At 45.6% G+C, this 25,306-nt stretch overlaps 1 protein-coding gene across 2 annotated transcripts in view; it reads left to right on the top strand.

The window, feature by feature from the left end:
• Positions 1–25,306, top strand: part of LOC142583201 (uncharacterized) — a 162,243-nt gene that overhangs the window by 118,315 nt on the left and 18,622 nt on the right. For both annotated transcript variants that reach the window (XM_075693556.1, XM_075693557.1), the window contains 9 exons: positions 2,209–2,342; positions 5,493–6,131; positions 8,278–8,469; positions 12,382–12,495; positions 12,998–13,123; positions 19,284–19,453; positions 22,589–22,631; positions 23,502–23,641; positions 24,888–25,058. In XM_075693556.1, the coding sequence (XP_075549671.1) occupies positions 2,209–2,342; positions 5,493–6,131; positions 8,278–8,469; positions 12,382–12,495; positions 12,998–13,123; positions 19,284–19,453; positions 22,589–22,631; positions 23,502–23,641; positions 24,888–25,058 (1,729 nt within the window). The remainder of the gene's footprint in view (positions 1–2,208; positions 2,343–5,492; positions 6,132–8,277; positions 8,470–12,381; positions 12,496–12,997; positions 13,124–19,283; positions 19,454–22,588; positions 22,632–23,501; positions 23,642–24,887; positions 25,059–25,306) is intronic.

The following is a 25,306-nucleotide window of genomic DNA, read 5'->3' as shown; positions in this document are numbered from 1 at the left end:
GGTCACTCAGGCAAGCATCACGTGGCCATGGTCTTTGCGAAAGCTTTCGAGAGCTCCGCGCTTCCGACTGTCGTCGACAGCAGCATTATTGTCGCCGAAAAATGCATTAGCTCTGCCCTATAACACCTCTATCTGCGGGTATTACGGGGATCCTGATGGAGACGGAATGCAAATACGACATTACTCGCGTATACCTGCAGGGATAATGCACGGCGCACAACGCGAGGCAATGAAAATTAGGCTACAGAGCCCGCGGCCCCCATGCACTAGTCCGTGTCTTATAGAGCCTATAGCGTGACGACGCAGAACCCTTCCAGTCAGTGCACACTAAACATATTTCGAGGTTACGTGACTGATATACTGCGACGCCGTTGCGCGCGTAGCGTTCGTATAGTCCCGCTTGTTGAGTTCGTAACACCGGAGAGGAGTCCAGTCGAAGATATAGAGCCCTTTATCGTTCTAGTGTTTTCTCACGACGTTGAGCGCATTGAGCAGACGCAGTCTTTATTTGACCTACAGTTAGTTGCCTGACCAGAAGCTGGATGGCGAAGATTCAGTCGCCTTGCCACAAGTGAAGGAACGCTTTTTGCAAATCCTGGCCGTCCGGCGTGTCCGCGACCGGGCCGGTGGGCTAGACCTGCCGGTCCCGACGGGGGACTAGCCGGGTGCGCGAAGAGTTCGCGTCCTCGCCGGACCTGCAATAAAGTTTACTCACTCACTCACGTGAGCCGCATGGGCGTCGCCGGGAATCGTGACTTGCGCGGGCCTGAAGGCCTTGGTTTGAATGGCGCTGTACTTCCTGTAACGCGTCGACTCGGTGCTGCGTCGCACCTGCAAACAACTGTCCTCGTCGTTGCGTGCGGGCACCACTTTTTCTTCCAACAGGAAAAAACGAGCACTGCGCTATATACCAGGGGACATTAGAGAGTGTTAGCTGCTGTTAGTTACCGGTATACCGAGAGGTGTACAACAGCGCTGGTAGCGTCAGTGACGCATAGCTTAACCAGAGACCACGAAAAAAAATCATACTGAAGCTACCGCGCTGACCTACCGTATTCAGCTTAATTACTGGTGTAAGCGTTGGCAGCGACACAATCGTTAACCTTTTGCTGTTTCCTTCGATGAGAACGCTCACGCGACTCGAAATTTTTTTCGAACGCATTGTAGCGTCACAAGATGTCGCTACCAGGTTTGCCGCTGCCGTCCACGGCTCCGGTAACCAGGAAATCCAGAGACGGTAAGAATTTACGGAGAAGCTAGAAATTTCTATAGTGCTGTCCACGGTGTAATCGGTTACGTCTGGCGAGCGGAGGCGCAGTGCAGAGTATAACCAGAGTGTGTGGAAGCTTCGATCCGGCGGCTATAGGAACCTCACCAGAATCCTTAGCGCTGCAGGGTCACATGACGCAGGACCAGCTTCTCTGCGAACCTCGCTCAGGGTAAATCAAGGACGAGCGTAAGAAGGAACAAACGCAGACACTCGTTGAGAATTCATGTTTTGACTATAGTTGATTGAAACTGTCGCTATAATTATAAATCGGTGCAACTTGGACGAGAGACACAACCGTCGTTTTAGCCCTGTTCCGGCGTTTTAGAATTGGTGACAAACACGCCTCCTTATCTTTTGTTCGCGATAGGCACCAATTATGAATTGCTACCAACTACATATCCCCAAGCTACACACGAAGCTCGTGTAACGACTTTATCGCTTGTAACGAACTTCCGTTTCAGTCGTCGCAGTTGGGACGCGACAGAACCGCGCGTTTGCGCTATACAAAATAAAGGCAACGCAAGTCGGTTGATGTTCCCGAAAATCGCTGTCGTAGCCTGTGCGACATGGATTGAGCGTCTCTGACACGGGCGATCATCCAGATGAACAGCGTAAAGAACTCCTGCGCTGGCGCTCCGTCGCACACGGCCTCGTACTCAGCGTCGCAGGCTTTGAGCCCTCGTGAAGTGATGCGTGGCGAGCCTTTCACGAATGTCGAAACGGATAATGCACGTGACATATTGCTCGCCCCTCGATCTGTCTTGCGCAGTTGATTATGCGTTCGGCTTTACCAGTCTTAGCCGATGCGCGTGGACTGTGCGTGTACTGTACACTGTGCGCCCACGATCGAGCGCTGCAGTGTTGATCGCTTATAGCGTACCGTTTGCGCGTGACCCGTCGACAGGAGAGGTAACAGCCTTTCTTTTCCCTCTCCGCAGCATCGAACCTGCACGGTGTGCTGTCCACGAGGCGAAACCGTCGCGCCGTTCCTGACCATGAGGCTTGCCGCAGGATCTGCCCAGCTGCCGGCACCAGTGGCCGCCCGAAGACAACATCGAGCATTACCAAACAGGTACGAAACAGCCTATAAGGTGCACGCTTAGGAATGGGTCGTGCGCCCTCCGGCTGGTTGCACATTCGCGTGCATGAAGATGCTGTACTTTGTCCTGCGAACTATCCAGTCGTGTCCTGGTTCGTTCTGATGAAGTGGCCACTTTGACATGTTGACTATGTGTCCAACCGAAAACGTAACGCTGCCAGTATAGGAGGGAAACCTAAGCGTATAGTGAATACGAACAGCTGCGGAATTATGTGCACTCGAGATGTGCTTGGAACTCCCGCGCTTTCTCCTAGAGACGTAAATGAGTCTGACGGCATCGGCTGGGATAATGGCTCGCTAAATGCTATAAACAATATTTACATTGCATTCTATAGTAACGAAGGACTAAGCCTGTAGTGAGCTTTGTGAACTTCTTCTGAATGAAAAAAATTACTGTCGACGGTAATGCGAATAGCACCGTAGCGACAGACCGTATTGCCGAGATCACCCATGAGCATGGCGGCGTGAAGACTGTATGACGCCGACGCAGTGACGATGAAATGACGAAGAAGGAATGATATCGATGGGACGACATAGGCGGTATAACGACGAGGGTATGACGACAATGCGATGCCGATTCTTAAATTATGAGGACATTGTTACGAATACAGCGTGACAACGACGTGAGGACAATGACGATGGCGCGGCGACGACATTATGACCACAACCGGATGAAGAAGCTGGAGTCACGACAATGGCATGACGACGACGATCTGACAACGGATACTTGATGGCGTCTGTATGACGACGATGACATGACAACGGCAGCATGGTCACGATTTAGCGACGACAGCAGGATTACGATAGAATGGTGAACAAGGAATGATGTCGATGGATCGGCGAAGGTGGTATGATGACGACGGGATCAAGGCTACGAGATGAGGTTGAGGTGATAACGATGGCTTGATGGCAATGGTATGACGACGACGATGGCATGACGAGAGTCCGATGTCAAAGTTGCGTTGACGACGATGTAATGACCGAGACGGCATCACGATCGACGAAGGCACAATAACGAATGCATCACGACGACTGTATGACGACGATAGCGTGACGGCGATATCAGGGCAATTTGATGATGACGAGTGTATGATGACAATGGCGCAATAATAACTTCATCATGAAACCTGTACGGCGACGTTGCCGTGACAGTGACGGCATGACGACGACGGTCTGACGACGGATGCATAATAGCGACTGTCTGACGATGACGGCATGACAAGGACAACATAATCACGATCGAATGGCGACAGTATGATTACGTGAGAATGACGAAGATTGACGTCGATGGAACGACGAAGGTGGTATGATGATGACGGCATGACGACGACTGTGTGTCGACGATGGCGCGGTGACGACAGCATGACCAGTGTCGGATGACAAAGCTGGAATCACGACGATGCAACGACTACGATGGCATTACAACTTCGAACACATATATTTTATGGCCCAAGGAATTAGACAACTTGGACTACTGGGTCGGAGTAGAAGGGATGACGACGACCGCATTATGAGTCAGATCACGAGGCTGGAATAACGACGATTGAGCAACCACGAAAGCATCACGATGGCTGTGTGATTAGGAATGCATGACGACTCTATGACGGCGATGGCGTGACAACGACGACGGCATGACGAGAGTTGTGACAAAGCTAGAATAACGACGATGCAACAACCATGATGGCATCACGACGGCGAGCCCGAAATATTACACAACTTGGGTCACTGGGTGCGGGGTAGAAGGTGTGACAACGACGGCATGACGAGAGAGCAAGATCACGAAGATGGAATGACGACGATGGAACGACCATAAAGGCGTCACGACCAAGAGCATATACCTAGTGGCCCAAGTAAGTGGACGACTTGTACTACTGGGTTGGAGTTGAAGGCATGACGACGAGAGAATGACGAGAGTCGGATCACGAAGCTGAATTGACGATGATTGAATGATCCCGACGGCATCACGGTGGCGGTGTGACAAGGCATGCATGACGACTGTATGGCGGCGATGGTGTGACGATTACAGTATGACGAGAGTCGGATGACAAAGCTGAATGACGACGATGCAACGACCACGATGGCATCACGACCACGAGCCCGTACCTAGCGATTCATACTATTAGACAACTTGGGTCACTGGATGCGGAGTAGAAGGCGTGACAACGACGGCGTGACGAGGGTAAGATCACCAAGCTGTAACTACGACGCTGGAACGACCACGACGGCATCATAACCAGGAGCACATACCTAATGGGCAAAGAATTTGGACCACTGGGTTGGGTAAGAGGATAGATAGATAGATAGATAGATAGATAGATAGATAGATAGATAGATAGATAGATAGATAGATAGATAGATAGATAGATAGATAGATAGATAGATAGATGTAGGGAGATAAAGAAGTAGGCAAATAATGCTATTCGCATTAACATTGCCCGTACGGAAATACCGTGACGTAATACAGCGTGTCGGGAAGTGGCTAGGGCGCGAAATTCAAAATTAAAATAAATTATGGGGTTTTACGTGCCAAAACTACTTTCTGATTATGAGGCACGCCGTAGTGGAGGATGCCGGAAATGTTGACCACCTGGGGTTCTTTAGCGTGCACCTAAATCTAAGCACACGGGTGTTTTCGCATTTCGCCCCCATCGAAATGCGGCCGCTGTGGCCGGACGAAATTCAACAAGGAAAGCGTTATCGATTTTCTCCGGTAATAACCAATAGTGCACGCCGATTTTGGGCGCATGTCTACATGGCTGCGAGAAAGTGAACGCAGTGTCTTACGGTGAAAAGCATAGTTTATTTAAGTGCGGGTTGCCTTAAAGCACAGAAACAAAGAAAGAACTTATTGGGACGATAGTAACTGCGCATCGTACAGGGAGTCCAGTAAGGCTGTGTAATGCTACCGCGCTGCTTTCCGGCAGGGCGATTCAAATTGATATCTCCCTCCACTGGCATGGTGCGAAACCGGGCCGTCGGAAAACGACCACGCTCTTGCGCACCGGTTTACCATGCATATCTCACGCCTCGTTAGCATGCGGAGACGCACATTCCGGCCGCTGCCGGTCCAATCATCTAGAGAATGAGCACTGACATGTCCCGCCCGATGTAAAACCCTCGCAGCCACTGGCCCAGCCGCGAGCCGTGGCGTCCAAGGCCCGGCTGTGCCCCAGCACCAGCACGCCCCGCGGCGCACCCCCGCCGGCGCCCGGCTGGGAGCGCGCGCTGAGCTCGGGCCCGCAAGCCATGCGGCCGCCGGACGCCAGCGCGCTCGAGGAGTTCGTGCTCGACGACCGCGACCTGCTGCGGCTGTGCGAGCTGCCCTCCGCCCTGCAGCAGCAGCAGCAGCATCGGCCGCGCCGGTCCGCCGCCGCGCAGGCCGGGGTCGGAGGCGCCTCGGCGGGTCGCCGGCCGTCGCACCTGCGCACCGTGTCGATCATCGACACGCTGAGCGCGCTGGCCCGCGGCGCCCAGGACCACCGGGACGTTGCGGCCAAGGCCGAACCGTGGCTGCCCGCCTCGGCGGCGTCCCGGCGGCCGGCCCGGCGCCCGGGGGGCCAGGCTGCGCCGCCGCCGCCGCGCGACTGGTCGCGCCAGTACGCGTCCGACAGCGAGCTCAAGAGCGGCGGCGACGCCTGCTCGGTGCTCTCCCTGCGAAGCCAGCCGCCTCGGCGCGCGGCGCAGCGACCCCCGCTGTCCAGGGTGCCGCACTGGATACGCGCCATCTTCAGGGTCGCCAAGAAGGGCGACCTGGACGCCCTGGTGGGTGAAACTAGTGTCGGCCGGCTGGCCACTTTTTTGCCAAAGTGCGTGTGTTATTGCCAAAAAGCGATCGATAAATCACTGTTGACAGTAGGCTCACTTTCGTGTTGGGAAGCTGCACCACAGCAGCCAGACAAGTGCCAGTTTGACTCGTGTCAGAGCAGTGGTTGAAAGAACTGCTTGGATGAGAGAGTGAGGCAAGGCACAGGCAGCAACAATGTTTGCCTATCACCCTAATGATGTTCCCAGTCTCCCTTCTTTCACTTATTATAAATCCAGAATATCACCTACCTATTATACTTGCTTTCTAAATTACACTGCCATTCCCTTATCTCTTATAGGGACCCTGAAACGATTTTAACCATTTTCTGCAAACATACTGAGTCGTTCGGGTAGGTCCTTCTGATCATTAAGTGACACATTTAAGCACTCCATGTGAAGCCTGTAATTTATTATAAGGTTTTAGAAATGCGCATCGCTAACGATCGCAGCAGCATCGATCCCCCGAGTTTTCAGCCACCCTGTTAGTCTACGCAGCTCGTACACATGATGTCACTTGGCCGAGCCATCCAATTGGCTACCCAGGTTGCGGCATCAATAACTTTTCCAACTTTATGATGAACAGATGTTGCTCGTACCTGTTGGAATGTTGGTTAATTTGTTTCTATAAAAAATATAAGTAACAAAGAGAACACACAACAACAATTTATCACTACACTCGAGCACTTTTGGCACAATGCAGGTGTTGTCTGCTTGGGTTACAACGTGCTTCACGTTGACACAAGCTTTACGGTCAGCTTTAGTCTCGAAATATTTTTTCACGAGGACTGTGAATTGCCCTTGTTTCGTTGTGGGCTGCAAACCTAGCAGTTGGTGACATGTCAAGTTGCAAAGTCGTGTCCCTCTGACGAGCGGAGTGGCTGCAGTGAATCAGGCTGTTGATATCCAGTTGGCACCAGGATCTATTCATTTGCACGCGTCACTTCACGTTAGAGGATTACTGCTGCAATAAAGAGCTTTAGCATGTCCGGTATTCCGGTAAACGCAGGTGTAGCATCTTGTTTTGCCAGATTGATGCAGCCACTTGGTGGCATGGAGCTCAACAAGACAAACACAGGGCTAATGTAGCAGTAACCAACTGTATTCTACTTTGCTGCTGGTGTAAATTTTCGGCAGTAGCGCAATTGTGAATACATTGTCTTTTTAAATGTTTAAAATGTTTTACACTTTGTTACAGGCAATGTTAGCTCTGTGTTTGGCTGGCTAAGCTCTGCACCACCAGGTGGCTGCACCGTGCAGGCCGCTCGGCTGCACGGTGCTTTTGCCAAAGCCCTCTTCGTTACAGTGGTAGTTGTATGGAGGGGCTTTAGCTTATGCCTCTGCCCATCCGTCGAAATGCCCAGCTCACCTGCGGTTACCGGAATACCGGACACGCTCGGTGCTGCAGCAGAACGCTCTCAATTCACACTGTTTGAATAGCTCTCACTCTAGATCGACAGCCAGTCAGCTAGCGGAGAGGCTTCGCACGCTGACTCCAAGACACTGGAAGTAGATGACATGATGTCACAGCATGACACGGAACTTGCGAAGGTGGAGCACAACCTCGATCGCTTGCCACATAAGTTGAGGAGAATTGAGGAGAGGCCTGAGGAGGAGGATAACGTAATCATCGATAGCTCTCTTAATATGAGACGCTTCACTTCAATTGTGGCGTGAATGTTTAACTGGAGCTGTACCCTACACATCCACAAAATTTGCCCAAACTGCTTCAAGGGCCTTTTAATATTATGCATGTAATAGTTTTATTCTTTGGCTTTGCTCGTAAAACAATCCTTAACTACTTCTGTAGTTTTGTTGTAATCCTTCAAGTTTTGACCGCACTTGTTAGTACTGGTATAAACACCGATTGCATTCTTTTTGTTTCTGAAATATAGGCAAACTGGTATTCATGACTTGGGAGTGCCTGCAAAGCCTGCTCTAACCCATTTTTATTTGTGTGGTCCCCACAGATAATTGTATGCAGCAATAGAATGGGCAGGCATTGATGAACATTCATGTATCCATTCAAATTTCTCATTTCTCCTCATCTGATCATTCCACGGCTGCCGATTTCTAAGGCCAGCAAATGTGTTGTGGCAACTTTCAGAGTCACAGCCTGCGCGACATGGAGAAGCAACTTATCTGGAACCTGTCTGACGGCCAGGGCAACACGTTGTGGCACGTCTGTGCTGCGCGCAATCACCTGCGGTGCTTCCAGTGGCTCTGCCAAGGTCATCCTCAACACGTTCTGGCCGATGAAAACCACAGCAACCTCACCCCCGTTGCCACAGCAGTCAAAGTAGGTAACTTTCCAGACTGCTCTGTGAGACTGAGCTCGCTGTGTTTTAGGCTTTGTGTTTGTAAGCAGTGTATAAAATGGTATGTAAGAAAAGGGGGGGGGGGGTTCGAGGGGGCAGCGAAGGGCACAGATTATGAAAAGATAATGTTTATTGCAGAATCTGTAATGTGCATGTCTGAGGGAAATAAGAAAGAGAATGAACGTAATAGGTGCATGGCACCAAGCAGAAAAGCTACAAGCCAGATGTACCTGTGATGTACTTCGACTGACAAGGAAGATTGCCTATCTCAGTGGTTACGTTATAGAGGAGTAGTTAATAGGTTTCCGCATTGCGTTCTTTTACGCAAGGACGTTCACAAGTTGGTATGAGTGCTTTCAACTTTTGATGTGCCTGCAGGCTGCACCTCAAGCCTATCAACCTTATGAAAACCTCTGTAGTTACTCCGTGTTCTGTTTGATATGTACATATTGTAAGCCATATGCAACCATTAAAGGAGTACTGACATGATATTTTCGACTATTAATTTTTCTGCATTAAGTGAAAGTCCTACCTGTGACACACAAAACTTCTAGAAAGCTTGTTGACACGACTTGAAGGGCGTGTGCACATCTTGTTGTATTATGAAATGTTGAATGAACATTTTTGGCAAGAAGTTTTTGAAAATGTTCTCAAAACGTCCACTTTGAAGAGCATATTTGGACATGTTGTTTTCAACAGTGAATACTTTCTTGTACTTTCTATTTTTAAGTTTCTATAACTTGTAAAGAGGTTCAGGAAGATTAATTTCTTTCTAAAAGGATGTATTGCCTCGGCTCCCCACACAGACTAAAGTGCATGCATTTAAATGTGCTTAGCAAAGTAGAATTCACGAATTGCGTGAATATGGCCACCTGTAGGAGGTGAAAAAAATTTTAAAAAAGAAATTACATGTAATTACGACAGGCAAGCAAATTCTACATTTCCTATGATAGGATGTGTCTGCACAGAACAGAGCTTCTGGGCCCTTCTCTTTGTAGATATGTGTAGAGGCTCCTCATTTCCTGACAATCCTTGTAACATATATGTACCTAAGCAAAACAAACTGATGGAAAATGGCTGATATTGCATTACACATTGTGTAGCACAAAATGGACACGCAGGAGTCAAAGCAACAGCTTAATCTATGTCTTCTCTTTCGTCGTACGCGCCCCATTTTTGCTAGGCATTACGTTTCTATGCGTAAGATTCAGACTTTCTATGAGAAATCGGGCAGCTTTTCTCTTGCAGTCTCATATGTCTTCAACTACATGAAACGTCAGACTCCCTGCGCATAACATACGCGGTATTTGCCCAGATGCTCCCACTATTCCACTAATTCAGAACAGCTAAGGTGGTCTAGTGGTCAAGGTGTCTGACTTGGGAATGCGATATCTTGAGTTCGAGTGAGCTTTCTTTTTTTCATCCCAGTTTTCTTTCATGATCACATAAGTGGCTATTGTTTATTCTCATATAAACTAATTGTGATTACTGAGGTTGAGTTTATTGACAACTGGAAATGAATGTTTAAAAGTATTCTGAAAGCTTCCTTTAATAAGTTTTCTAGACATCTAATAATGTAGCATTAGCACAGCTACAGGAGGTTTCCTAGAAGTGTACATCCAAATAACATTTAAACTGAGATTTTCTTTAGACGTTTCGCTTATCCGTTAAAGAAGTATTTTAGACATTCTTTAGACCTCTGAACTCCAGAAAATATACTAACAAGCCTCAGAGTGCCACAGATAATTTAACATACCTAATAGCCTTTCTATAGCCAATTTCAGTTTCGTTTCCCAGGAGGATACTGTACCGTGACGTCAAGACACAGTATGTGACCGAAACTGGCTGTAGAGAAGCTATTATATTAAATTGTATACAACGCTCTGAGGCTCATTACTATTTTTTCTAGTGTATAGGGGTGTAGGACCTTCATTTAACAGAAAAAAAGAAAAGAAGACTCTAAAATATTGTGCTATAACTTTGAAGCGTGATCCTGAAAAGGAGCTAGCAAGCGTCTCCAGGGGGATGGGACTCGGGAGTGATTTTAACGTAAGCCTAAGCACCTGTCCATCTCGCGAAACAAAGCAACTGTACTACAACGAACTGGAAAAGTACATTAACAACATTGCATACATTATTAATGCCAAATTGTAAAAGAAATATAAAGGGCCGCAGAAGCAGAATGCTAGTGCCACTGTCAACAAGAAGCCGTTTTCATAGCTGCTTTAGGTAGTGTGACAAGATGAACACAGGAAAGGAAGGAGCTGACAGGGCATGTGCTGTTCCCACGAATGAATTTTTTAATGAAGACCAAACACCTTTTTAAGTGCAACAGACACTGGCAAAACCAATACCATCAACTCGCCCACATATCGGTCCTCTTGAAAGCCGTTTCCCTGCTTGACTCCGAGCTATCGATAAGGTTACCATAGCAACACGGTTAATGTAGTAACATGTCATAGCAATAGACAGCTTTAGTATAGCGTATGCTATACTATTGCCTATGCTAAAAAATAGCAGGTTGTCATTGCGCATATGCTGAACGCTAAATGAAATAGTGGGTATAGCGAGCGTATGCAACGCAAACGAGTTAGTGTTAGCGTTTTTGCATTGTTTGCGGAGTTTGCGTGAAACATGGCGGAGGTCCCGGCTGCCCGCTTCGAATTGATTTTGGCATTGCTTTTGTAAAATTCAAGTCGTTTGTAGTGAATTATTGTGTAAACGGCTTTCGCTTAGTCTCAGGCCATTTCGATAACAGAGCATTATGGATAACCTCGTGCCTAACGAAAGAATGAAGCCTAACAAAAGAAACATTCTAGATGTCAGTGCCACCTATCACTACAGTCGGGAAATAGCCGCAATGACGGCATATGGCCTCTGAGATTTGAAGATATCGCCAGCCACCTAAAATTGTAGAAAACGTGCGCTGCTTAGCGTACGCTACACTATAGCGTATAGCGTATGCTATAAGTTGCGTAGGCTAAACTAAAACTGTCTAATGAGCCATGAAAGCAAGTGCTTGCACAAGCTATGTGGAAAAACAGCTAGTAAATTGACAGTGGCACTGTGGTTCTGCTTCGATTTGCAGCAACAAGTTTTTACTGTCTTGCACTGAGAACTTTACTGTGTAAACTATTCATAAGGCACAGTACAGTGCCTTTACTTCTTAACTGGTGCGTCATTGTATGTGACTTGAGTGTTTGTACACTAACCCTGAAAATTCTCTTGCTGGTAATTTTTAGAATGACGAAGGAGTGACTATGAAAAATGGGTTTCAGTTACTGAGAATGACCACGGGGAAAGCATATCAATGTGATCTTTGATGCACGTGTACTAAAAAAGTAAGACAAAATTTTCAATTGCTTGCATATGACATCACAATATCTCAGCGTATGATACTGAACACTGAGCTCTTTTTCATACTTTCACTTTTTTTTCTTTTGCTGCAAACGTCGTCATGCTGAATAATTGTAGCTTTTACTGGGAGCCATCTGTGAGAGCATGTGGAGCAATGACCTAAGTGGGATATGATGTGGCAGCCATAAGCCATGTTGTGTTGCGCTTCTGTATGCGAGGAACAGAATGTGCTGCGAAGGTTTTGGTGGCTGGCTGATGCCTGGAAAGACATCCGTCATGCATTCCGATTATGTGGGAACCTTGGAACATTGATGGTATTGCTGGATGGGTCCCCACTATGATCTTTAGAATATGTGTGAGAATGTGGAGACATGTACTTCTTGTTGTCTTTGGCTGCGGTGTGTGCAATTTAGTGCTGCTAGGCCTCCTTGAGATAGCGCCATAAGTTTGGCAAGTTAGCTTGCCTAACCTTGTATGTAACATTCCTCAATTTCGCTCTTAATGCTTTCCTCTTTCTCTTTTTCTTCATTAACTAGCATGGCAACCTCGAAATACTCCAGTGGCTTGTAAGCAAGTCTATGGCACTGGACCAGGTAGACCCCAGTGAAGGAAATAGAACTCTTCTGCACTTGGCTGCCAAGTATGGGCAGGTATGTTTCTTCATGTTGACCTTTCAAGCCATACAAAACATTGCTTTTGTCCCACACTTAAGAACCTAACATGTATGTTTTGTACTTAAAGGACAGGACATTGCAAGAAATGAAATGTAGCACTGACTGGCAACACATTTTATTTCGGAACAGTGGCGAATATTTGGCTTCTTGCTTCACTGCATGCACATGTGACACAGGGCAATAATGGGCAAGACATCACAAAGCGTGATAAGAACACATAGAAAAAAAGAAGTGTTAGGTTTTCTGCTGTTCAGTATCATCTGTACACATGTATTCAGTGCCGTTAGATGCCATATAATATGTATTCTGTGCTTTCATGACTCAAATTGAGAGTAGCGAGTTGGCAGTACGTCTGTTTCACTCACTGTCCTGTCCTTCTGCACTGGTTATTTTAAAGTGGGGTGCATCAAAATCAACTCGCCAAACTCTTTGTCTTTTCACAGTTCATGCAATGCGTGCCGTTTTGCCGCTGTTGCAGGAGAGAACAGTCAGTTGGCTGGCTGAGTACATGCATAACAACCAGCTGAACATAAACCGGAAGGACTGCGATGGAAACACAGCAATGCATTTGGCTGCAAGATACGGACACATTCCAGTCATTAAGGTGCGTACCTTGCTGTTACTTGACTGCAGCGTAGCTGAACTGCAAACGCAAAAATGCACAGCAACGATACGTGATGTGTTTGGTTACGTTGTGAAACAGAACCAGTACGACAAGTCAGTTTTCTCTTTGCAAAGGGGTGGGGGGAAGTACATGCATAGCTATAAAGCAGACAATGTAGAGGAATACAAAATCTGTTCAGACTCAATAAAGGCCAACTGCAAGCACGTAAAAAGCCCAGTTTCAGATAATTTAGACATGAAGTAGTCTGTGTGGAACATTTTACGCTTGAAATGCAAGTGAATGCATCACAAAACTCTCACAGACGTCAACGTTTTTCATACCAAAACTAAACTAAACTAAAAAAAAAAAAAACATTTCTACTCTGGTTGCGGTACAGTTTCGCCGATTTCGCTCTAGCGGAATCGCATTCCGGCATAGTTTGCCATCGCATCTACACCATGGACGCCACATCCCATTCTCCTTTCTGACAAGTGCCGCACGCAGCTCGTGCTGACAGCGTTCCTAGCATTGCATCACAAAGGCTTTCGTTCATCTACTTCGGCATGTCCAATGTAGAGATGCGCGAAACGTCTCAAAGATGAAGCAACACCAGAAATGTCTGTTCGAGTGCATTGCCCCTGAATACAACTTACCTTTGCTTTTTGTGCACCATCACAGCTTATAGTAGTTATACTCATCCCGTGAAAGCGTTTGGCGAGCAGGTCTTGTGCGGTTATGTGAATGTGCTCGCGAAATGTAGCAGGTCCGCCAGGTACACGTCGCTATGTAAAGGCTGCCAGTAAGAAAGTTAGACAATTGCCAGCCCTGCATCTTTGCCAAGATTGTATCAATAGTATATGCTGTGCATTTATAGCCGATTTAGCCCAAGTGAAATTTCGTTGCAGTCGGCCTTTCAGCATTCTTTGAGAACCCTAACTCTGTTTTCATAAATTTTGTGGCAGTAATTAGGTTATTAGCAGAGAAAATGAATGTTCAAGTTCCAGTTGTTGAATGTCACACTGAAACCCCAGCACTGGTACATCAGTATGACGTCACAATTCAAAGTACAGTCGAACCTCGGTATAGTGAAGTCACATCTGATACAAGAACAGCTTCGTTATATCCGGTATTTATTATAAACATATATCTGCTACACCGTAACAGACAGTGAGGCAGCTTTTTACTTAATTATATCCGTGTTCGTTATGTCGAGGTTCAGCTGTACCTTCTTGTATTGGGCACAATATTGTTATGGGGGGAAAAGAGAACAAGGTTGTCAACGGTGAAGACGACGAAGTGGCAACAGCCTCTCGGGATCCTCAGATGCTGTTTATATACGCCTTGTAAATACAGTGTAAATAGTTTTATACTCGTAACATTTTGGTGGAGGTGCTGAGTGCGCGTATTCGCCACGGAGCTCTGCAGCTGACATGTCACCCAGCCTGGGACCATGCTTCCAAGGGAAGGCACAGCATCTGCAGCTGCAATGCTGACTATGCTAGGCATACCCAGTACATTACTCGACCTCAGCCGCAAGACCCCAGCAAGTTCACAGGCCTCGATGGTGTTGATGTGGCAGAATGGTTGAAGACGCATTAGCACGTCAGCAAGGTGAGCAGGTGGGATTCGACCATAATGCTGGCCAATGTCGTGTTCTACCTCAACGGAACACCGCAAACGTGGTTTTACGCACATGAAGAGGCACTAACCAACTGGGACTTGTTCAAAGAAAAGCTCTTCGACGTTTTTGGCTATCCGACCGGTCGACAACTAGCCGCCAAGCAACAACTTGCCACGTGTGCCCAAACGGCTACTGAGTCCTATGTCTCCTACATTCAGGACGTCTTAGCCCTCTGTCATAAAATCGACACGTCCATGCCAGAGGTGGACAAGGTTGGACACATTATCAAAGGCATCGCGAACGATGCATTCAACCTTCTGGTCTTCAGAAACTTATCCACTGTGGACGCCATCATGAAGGAATGCCGCCGTTTCGAGCAGGCGAAGAGTCGCCGTATATACAATCAGTTTACACGGCTTCCAAATACTGCAGCGACCTCTTCTTGTACTGACCTCACCGATCAATCTAGCTCGCCACCACCAAGCGAAAACGTGACCCGAATTGTACGCCACAAACTCGAAGCAGCGTTTCCTGCCTCGCCTCAACAGACATCTTGGAACAACACTGCTGAGACGATATCACTGATCCAGTCTGTGGTTCGCCAGGAAATCGCTAATATGTGTCTTCCCAGCACCTGCTCCTTGAGTCGCCCTGACACCCACCCTGCTCCTACACCTTGGTCCTATCGCAGTCCACCACATGAAATTCGCCTAAGACTGACTGATTTTGTTCACGTTCCACCACAGGTCTTGACATACATTGAAATGTCACCTTCTACATCAATTTCCGGTGGTGATTACATCTCCACTCCCATAACTGCCATCACTCTCGCTCACAGCGTTACTGTCCCGCATACAATACTGAGGGTCACAGACAATCGCACGTACCTCCCTGTGGTGAATTTCGGTCTCGCTAAGCAATTTCTGCCAAAAGATATCACCCTGGCTACAATCACTGCTTTAGAAGTTAGTTGCGTTGAGACTTTTGCCGTCGACGCTTCTGTGAGCGTTTCCGGTCTGCCAAATGTACTGACAACGCCATTAGGAAAACGATTGCCCCGAATCTCACTCCTGCAGAGACTGAACAGCTCTGCAGTCTATTCCTTTCCTACAAGGATATATTCGAACTGAACAACCGACCCTTAGGCCAGACATCACTTGTCAAACATCATATACATACAGGTGATAATCCACCCATCCATCAGCAACCCTACCGAATTTCAGCTTCGGAGCACCACGTCATCAAAACGGAAGTAGACAAGATGCTAGCGAAAGACGTTATTGAGCCATCGTCAAGTCCCTGGGCGTCCTCTGTTGTGCTGGTCAAAAAGAAGGACAGCTCATGGAGATTCTGCGTTGATTACTGCCACCTCAACTGCATCACGAAGAAGGACGTCTACCCACTACTTCGTATCGATAACGCCCTCAATTGCCTGTACGGGGCACAGTATTTTTCGTCCATCGACCTACGGTCCGGATATTGGCAGATCACTGTCGATGATTTAGATCGTGAAAAGACTGCCTTTATAATGCCTGATGGTGTTTACCATTCAAAGTTATGCCTTTTGGGCTATGCGACACTCCGGCTACCTTTGAGCGTATGATGGACTCATTACTCCAAGGATTCAAGTGGTCGACTTGTCTCTGCTACCTAGATGATGTTATTGTGTTCTTGCCCTCATTCAGCGCACACATTGAGCACCTTTCAGCTGTACTTGCTGTTTTTCGCAAGGCCGGTCTACAGCTCAACTCTAGGAAATATAACTTTGGCCATCGTTAGATTACTGTTCTTGGACACGTCGTCAATGCGACTGGCATCCGATCAGACCCAGAGAAAATTCGCACCGTGAAAGAGTTCCCTGTTCTACGGTCCACAAAAGATATCGGAAGTTTCGTGGGTCTTTGCTCTTACTTCCGCCGCTTTGTTAAAAATTTTGCCACCATAGCATGCCCTCTCACAGATCTTCTGAAGAAAAGTGTGCCGTTTTCATGGGGATCCTCTCAGGCCACCGCCTTTTCTAGCCTTACCACCATACTCACCATCCCACCGATTCTAGGACACTTCGCTACTTCAGCCCCTACAGAGGTGCGCACCGATCCAGTGGCCACAGAATTGGTGCTGTGTTGGCTCAAGTTCAACACGGCCATGAACGTTTCATCACGTACGCTAGCCATCTTATGGCCCTGTAAACATTCTCAAAGCTTGCTAGGTTCGGTCTTTCGATGTTTCAGAACACGGTATAGTCCATCTTTACCGATATGAAATTAACTAGGCTCGATCAGACGCCTTCATAATTCACGATGTGATGGCTCACGGTATCGCCACCCATATACGTTGTTGTCTCTTCTGGCTTATCCAGACTCCTCTCCTCATGATGGTGGCTTCTTCGGCGTTGTAGAACGATAACTTCCTAAATGCAGCTCAAAGTGTTTATCGTTTTAGTGTCCCTTTAAGTTTTCATTTGAAACAACAACTATTCATTTACGCATTTTAACGCCCCAAAGCCGTAAATGTATTTTTCCTTAAATACAGTCAGCGGAGACCTTATAACAAATTTGGTGGGCCTAAAAAGCATTTACTACTCTGTAAGTGTGCAACTGACTCATGTTAAAATTTTCAAACTTTCAAACACATATACTAAAAGAGATGCCGCACTGGAGGGCTACAACTCGGTCAACTTAATTTGTATCCACTTGGGTTTTTTAAAGTCCACCGACTGATCAATATGCAAGCCTTTTTTATTTTTAATATATATATTTTGCTCTGAGTGGAGCATGGCTGTATGACTGAGAATTGAACCCATGACCTCGTGTTGATAGCCATTGGGCCATCACAGTGGGTTGGTAACAGGTGTAATAGTAATCAGAACGGTGACGCCAGTGACGCTAATGTATCTAGTTAGACCAAAGCCAAAGACGCTATTTATTGCAGTACCATAATAATGGCACAAAAGCGCAGTGAAATACAAAGCTATTTGAACAGTGGCATTTGGAGAGGAAGCATGCAGAAAGATCTTCCTTGTGCTTACTTTTATTTTTAGTTACTTTGGCTCTCTTGGTGTTATCCTCCTCACATTTGCTGTTTCATTAGCATTCTTCCTAATTCTTCTTTTTTTGTCAGCCTTGAAGAATGCTCAGTATGAGTAGACAGTTGTTACTCCGCTCTCCTTCCCTTTCATATGTTACGTCCTGCTGCTTAGCACATTATTGTATTTCTATATGAACTCTGCTGCAGGACAGAGCCCTCTCTCAACAATCTCCAGTTATTATGTCTGCTGACTTCGTCTACGCTTTCAAGTTTTCTGATCTCATTGTAACACCTAATCTTCTGCCATTCTTGACTTCCCTGCCCAAGGCACCTGTACTGTAACTCTAATAGACCACTGGTTATCTGCTCTGCCTCTGTACATTACCTATGGGGATGAAACTTGGAGGACCACATAGAAGCTTGATAGGAAGCTAATAACCTTGAAATGAGTGATGAATGTGAAATGATAGGTACTATAACATTAACCCCTTAAAGGATCTTGGCGACTTCAATTCGTTATGAGCAATTGCCACTTTTTGGCCTATGATGAGCCCACTTAGTCATAGGTATTTTGCCACTTTCCAAACAGTTTCTTGTGTCCAGAAAACATCAAACAGTGTTTTCTTTTTCTTTTGTGACAGAGATGGTGCGAAGGCATATATCATCCGCTCCTTTTTATTGAATTAGATTTTCTGCACTAATTCATGTCACACTTCTATGTCTTAGTTGTGTTCTTGAAGCTTATAAAAAAAAAGCCCATATGGTATGGCAGTTATGGAAGGAAAATAACATTTAATTGAGGGGTTAAGAGACAGGAAGATGGTTTAGATCAGAGAACAAAGATATAATGTTCAGAGTAGGTAACTGGTGGTCTATTCCAGTTAACAGAATAGGTGCCAAGGAAAAAGATAACCAGTTGAGGGCATTATAGGATTGGTGGACATGTTGAGATAAGAAAATATTTAGGCGTAGGATGGCATTGGTTAGTGTAAAATGGATGAATTGGACATCGCTGGGAGTGACCCTGCAGGTAATATAAAAATAGCATGAAGTAGGTGGTGTTGTTGATGAGGCATTGCATGCACTACGTGACCTGCCCAGATCCACTCCTTCCTCTTAATCTCAGCTAAGGTGTTCTGCACTTAGTTTTGATCTTCCTGTCACTCGTGCAAGGCTTGCCACTTGTGTCACTTCAGGGGGTGCAGGATCTGTATGTTAGCGTGGCGTCCACCCACATTCTTCAAAAGGAACTAGCGTTCCGGAATCTTAACCCAGCACTTGCCGTACCGTTGCGCAGTGGTGGGCATGCTGTTTTGGTCCTCCGTTGCCCCAATTTTCTTGCGTATTGTTTTCTTTCCATGCGCGTATAGTTGTGTGTTGTTTAAAAATAAGGTTCAGAAGGAAGCTAGCATCTGGTCCATGCCTGTCTCACGAACCCTGCTTTTCTGTGCGCTTCAGGTTTGCCAACACTTGTGTGACTTTCTAGTTTCACGTTTGCTATTCTTCGTACAGGCGTTGGTGCTGCACCGTGCTGACGTCACAGTCCAGAACGAGCAGGGCCTGCGACCGTACGGTGTCGCTCTGCAGAACAGCCAGGAAGCCTGCGCTGACTACCTCCTCACCGTAGAAGTCTGCCTGGGGCTCTCGGCTGACCAGGTGCTGCTGGAGGGACATTTCCAAAGGTGGGCAGCCTTGCCATGTCCTTGTCATAGAATGTGTGAACATTAATTTTACAACGAAGATATTAGGGGTATCTCCACAACCATTTTCCTGCAGCATGCTTGGCATGAAATGCTAATGAAAGAGCAGCGTTGGAGTCCCGAACTTTTGCTTTGAAACATATTTATCAGTAATTATAAAATAACAGTCACTTTGCATATACATCACTCGAGTAGACAGCAACTTCCCTGTGTGTGTTTTTTTTTAGCCACTAATCTGTGGTTTTTCTTTCTCTCGTCCTGTTTTACTGACTCCGCATTCGAGGTCAGCTAAGAGTTTGTATGGCTGTGGCTGAAAGTTTACGACGTGGTTCAGTAACGCAGTCTGCATGGGAGTCCCGAACTGGCTGTATGACCAGGGCGTTATTGATGACTGATTACTAAAAACAGCCAACAAGCAGGCCACTATAATTACCGCCAATGTTTCCAACAAAGGGTGTGAGAAGTTGCTTATGCAGCTTTTATGGCTTTGATGTATCGGCTGCTCAGATTGGCATACATCTGCACAGATTTTCTTGAGACCAAATCGAATACAGATTGAGTCTGTTTCTAATACTTTACAAATAAAGGACATGCCTCTTTCCTTTGACAGCTGTTCTTGTAAATTTTTTTTTTCCAACCGCGTGTCAACCTCTGCTGAGTTTTTTTAAGTGTTGGTTCAGTGGGCATTTCATACTAGAACACAAAAGCTGGTCCCTCATCATAGCTTTCGTATGAGCCAGAATTCATCAACAGTTCATAAGTTTCTTTATCTGTCAAAGCATGGAAGGAATTGCCACGCTGTCTCACCATGGTTGCTCTGCCGAGATGAAATGACAAAGCATCAATAAATGTGTGCTGCCTAATCTCCAAAATTTAATCTACAAGTTCCATGCATTTAGCTGATCTTTCCACGGGTGGCACAACTTATCTGCAATATTATCTTTTGCACTAGTTGTTGTGTCAGGAGATTCAGGAAGTGTGCTTAAAATGCAAAATAACTATAGTACTTTGGAGTAGCAGGGATGGGTCTCCAAGTTTATCTCAAGTTCTACTCTTCACACTTTCGGGAAGGGGCCCATTAGTAAATGGATAAAAGACTACTTAACTAACCGGACACAATTTGTGCAGATTAACCATTCGAGTTCTAAACTAACTCAGGTTACCTCTGGTGTGCCTCAGGGCAACATTCTCACACCTGCACTATATTTAGTTTATGTTAGAAACTTGCCCACTGACATTCACGTCAACATAAGACTCTTCGCTGACAATTGTATACTGTGTAAAGAAATTACTTCGCCAGATGACCATGTAATTCTAAACAATGCACTGAAACTAGTCTCTGCGTGGTGTATGAAGTGACAAATGACTCTCAATGTTAAAGAATCTGTTCTTTTGAGAATAGCAAGAAAACACCATGTACAGGAGTTCCCTCACACCATAAACGATGGCCCCATAACATCAGTCACAGTACAGAAGTATCTCGGTCCAACACTAACGTCTGACCTTACATGGAACTCCTATGTTAATCATATTACTTAAAGGGCCCTAAGTCGACTTTTCTTTCTTAAGCGGCGCCTACGCCAAGCTCCTTGCGAAACTAAATTACTAGCTTATAATGCACTTGTGAGATCAACCCTAGAATATGCTTTCCCAGCTTGGTTTCCATCGGCTAACAAATTAATTAACATGCTGGAAGGAGTATGAAGAAAAGCAATCGGATTCATCTTCAATAAATATAGACTTACAGATTCTCCAAGTGCTCTGATAAAAACTTCCGGAATACACAAAATCCAAAACGAGCCACACTCGCATGGTTGAAATTACTGCACCAGTTAATTCATAACAAGTTAAACATTAATAGTTCCAAGTACATTACCATCGCAAACACCAGATTAATATGACTTAAGCATTCGTACACCCTGCAAGAATATTGTTTTCAAACTGACTGTTCTAAGTATTCTTTCTTTTTTTCACTAGCCATAAGTCACTGTAGTGGTTTAACTCCCACTATCATCAATAGTTTGTCACTTACACATTTTTTTAACTTCTTGAAAACTACTTACTGGGTTCTCAATTATGAAATTTAACTGTTGCATGCCTCCTTCACTTGATGTTACTGCACTCTTGCTAACCTTCTTTTCAATGTTTTTGTAAATGCTTCCAGAATGTATAGACATATGTATTTAAACCTTCTTTATATTTCGCACTTTGATGTTGCTACTTATTATGTTTGTTATTCAGATTATGTATTTGTATCTTCAATTTTTTTTCACATCTTTACTTTCACTTTATTATGTTTATTTTTGACCTTGTGCCCTTCCTGCAATAATCGTTTACGGGATTGGCAGTATGTTCTAAATAAAATAAATAAATAAATTAGGAAAGCTTCTGTCATGACACTGCACATTATGAAGTGTGGTTTATTAAGAGCACAGATAGGACATTGCAAACAACTTGAAGGCATCACGGGAAAGCGGAGGCTTCGAGTGATCAAGGGTAACAAAAGAAGAAGGGGGTGCATCAGGCCTGGAGTCATTACGCTGGTGAGCTTGAGGCCAAGGGTTCAATCCCGGCCACGGCGGCCACATTCAGATGGGGGCAAAATGCAAAAATACCTGTGTACTCAGATTTAGGTGCACACCAAAGAACCCCAAGTGGTTGAAATTAATCCACAGTCCCCCACTATGGCTTACCTCGTAATAATATTTGTGGCTTTGGCACATAAAATCTTGGAATTTAATTCAATGCTAAATCAGCCTGGAGCCAATGCTTTGAGGGGGGGGCTTGCCTTCATCAGGGCAACAGCTGGTTTCCTTTGCAGAATTTGTATAAACAAAGTATTAGGAACAGGTAAGCGATTTGTTCACGATTACTCTCTCAGTAGTTGTGCGAAATTTGACAGAACGTTGACAGAAGACATCCTCTTATCCCGAAAAGAAGCATTATCTTTTTCTATGACTTCATGTCTGCTTCCATATCAGCTCCAAAAGTGATGATGTGTGGTTGCCAACCAAACTGTGTTGCCATGCACTCATCATGATCACTGCTGTAGTGATGCAGCTGACACGTGCATGAAGTGATATTTGAAGCTCTAATGGATCTCCTTCTGAACTGCAGTTTGCAAGCGGAGAACACAGAGGTGAAGAATGGATTCAAAGAGGTGAGTGCGCTTCTCCCCATGTTTTGTAGCTGTCTCGTGAAGTTCTTTATTCTTTACATGCAGCAGCATTTATAGATGCAGTTTTCTGCTCCAGCCAATTACAAGCTTTTTGTAAAAGCATTCCATGCACAAGGGCATTGCCCTTGCGTGTGCTGGCTACTGATCCAATGCAGTGGTATATCTACCAATTTTCTTTTAACATATGGCTTAGAGACAATATAGGACTATTAATAGTAAGAGTTAGTGAGGTGCTTGGTTAATTAGCTAGTTATGCAGGGTGTTATGGTGCAAAAGCTAATAGTAAGAATAACAGCATTAACTATTGCACTTTGCAATTACTGTAGACTCCCTTTAACATAAACACAAAAAGTATGTTCTTCCCATCAAAAGTTGAATGTAAGGAAGTGCAGAGAATTGAGGGAGGCTCAGCAAACGTCCCCAAACAGCTCAACTTATTATCAAATTGGGCTTACCAGGGGTCTGTCTTAAGCAGAATATATTTAACAAGGCATGTCTGGGATTATGAATACCGTACACTTGCGGAACAGACCTACCTGTTTGAGTTTGCAGTTTGGCTCCACTGATGCCTTCTGCTACGACCGCACAGCGTGCATCCAGTTCAACCAATAGAACACTGATTGCGCGCATTTACAAGTGAAGAGACGTCTAAGACAGAGAGAGTACTTGAAGCTGACTACATAAACAACCTTGAACGGAAAGGAACTGGCCTTGGCTGCTTGCATTACTGTCTTTCAAGCCAGAAATTGGCCCAGCTTTCCTTTCTCCATTGTCTTTTACGTACACGTTGAATGCAGTTATGGCTTTCGCCGGTTTGTTGACGAGATGCCCGTTCGGTTTCGTCGTACGCAGTTGCTCGTGCTGACAAGAAGATTGCTAAGGAGGCAAGAAGAGGCATTGCAGTACGTCCAGGCTGTGTGCACAGGCAACTTGAGTTCAGACAGGGCCGAATCTGACAGTGCTTCATCATTACCATGGAACTCTCTCTCAGGGTGAGTCCAGAAATGGCATGTTAGCACCAGAAATGGCACCGAGGGTCCCGTTGCAGTCATTGACTTTGGGACCCTCGTCTGCATACTATTTGTTGCTTACTCATTGTTTTTTGAATGACAAATAAACTGAAACTGAACTGAAAAAAAAAAAAAACTGAACTGCACCTCTTTGTCATGATAATTGTAACATACTTATTTGTTTAGTTGAAGTACCTAGGAGGTACACAACATACATTGTAGAGGGGAAGAGAGGAGGCAAGAACAGTAATTTAAGATACATTGTTGGAAACAGAAATATTGAGAGGGCTGCAATAAAACAAGATAGCTCTAGGGATCAACAAACCAGTGTAATAAGTACACCAGTAAATAATATATATTAATGGAAATGTGTAATTTGTTAAGAAGATACTTGCTCAAAACAGCTACAGAAGGTGAAATTACAGTATATAAAGTCTTGTTAACGCCCAGGCTATACCGTAAGCTGTGTCGCAGGTGAAGTATGCATGTTGAGCCAAACAGAAAGCCGCACTCAACCCAGTCTTTCGGTCAGTACTGAACTGAAACCTGAACTGATATTTTTTGAAACATGCTTGAACTTCAGCTGAACGTAGAATAAAAGGAATTATTGTAGTTGCTTGTTCAGAGCAACCCATCACTTCAATTTAATTTTCTGCGATTGTTCATTTACGAGTGGTTCACATGATTGACACTATTGGCTTTTGTGAAAGTCATTGTTTGTATGAGCACATTGTTTGCCTGCAAGAGAGCTGTGGATGCTGTTTGCTGTTAAGCTGTGATTAGCTTGAACATAGTACCTTAGATTAGAACTTATCACGACGTCCTTGAAATAGAAGTACGTAAATCGATTGATTGATGCTCTTTCTATTGTGTTGTGGACAAGCTGTCTGGCATGATGACTGTTTTATTCTAACCGTGGCAACTTACACCTTCCTTTTATGCCAGAAAAACAATTGGAATTGAAAATGCTTCCACTACGTACGGTAACACAGGAGTGAAGACAGTAGAGGCCACGGGCCAAGAGAATATCACTAAACTGACTGATAGAATAGGGAATGAGTTCACAAGGTGTCCACTTACACTGACCCAATGCTGAACTATAATTAAGTCTAGAATGAACGAGTAGAATGAAATGCTGTAACTTACAAGACCAGGATGCCTTCAGCATTCTTCATTTTCTTTTGGTTCAGTATTCCACAAGTCTTGGTGCTCTGCTTTCGGGTTGCAGGAATTCGGACAGCAAGCAGGCACAGGCCAAGCTCCAGGCACTCCTGGAAAACAGCCAACTCAAACTGCTTCCAGAAGAAGAAAGCCGTCTGCTGCAGCTGGAGGAAAAGTGGCGGCGCCTGCGGGTGAACAAGGGCGCTGTCGAAACACGCTCCCCTGTGGAGCTAATTAGGCAAGTAGCTCAATTAGGCAAGATCATTTCCATGGTACGCAAAAAATGGGTGCATCCACAGCCATCCTAATGGTTTTTCTGCAAGATCTAGTGAGCTTTTGACCTGTTTAGCATCAAACAAGCCACAAGGCTGTCCAACAAGCAAAAGTATGCATGCTCAGCGATATGATGCTTTCGCGTGGCACTCGAGCTGCATTTGTGCACTGTTTGTACTGCATTGCGAACGGCTGTGGTTTGAAGCCAGCTGC

This window comes from Dermacentor variabilis, chromosome 5 (genome assembly GCF_050947875.1).
Source record: "Dermacentor variabilis isolate Ectoservices chromosome 5, ASM5094787v1, whole genome shotgun sequence".
Taxonomy (NCBI): Eukaryota; Metazoa; Arthropoda; class Arachnida; order Ixodida; family Ixodidae; genus Dermacentor; species Dermacentor variabilis.
Note: the sequence above shows the minus strand (reverse complement) of the source record. Positions and strands in the feature narration are given on the sequence as shown.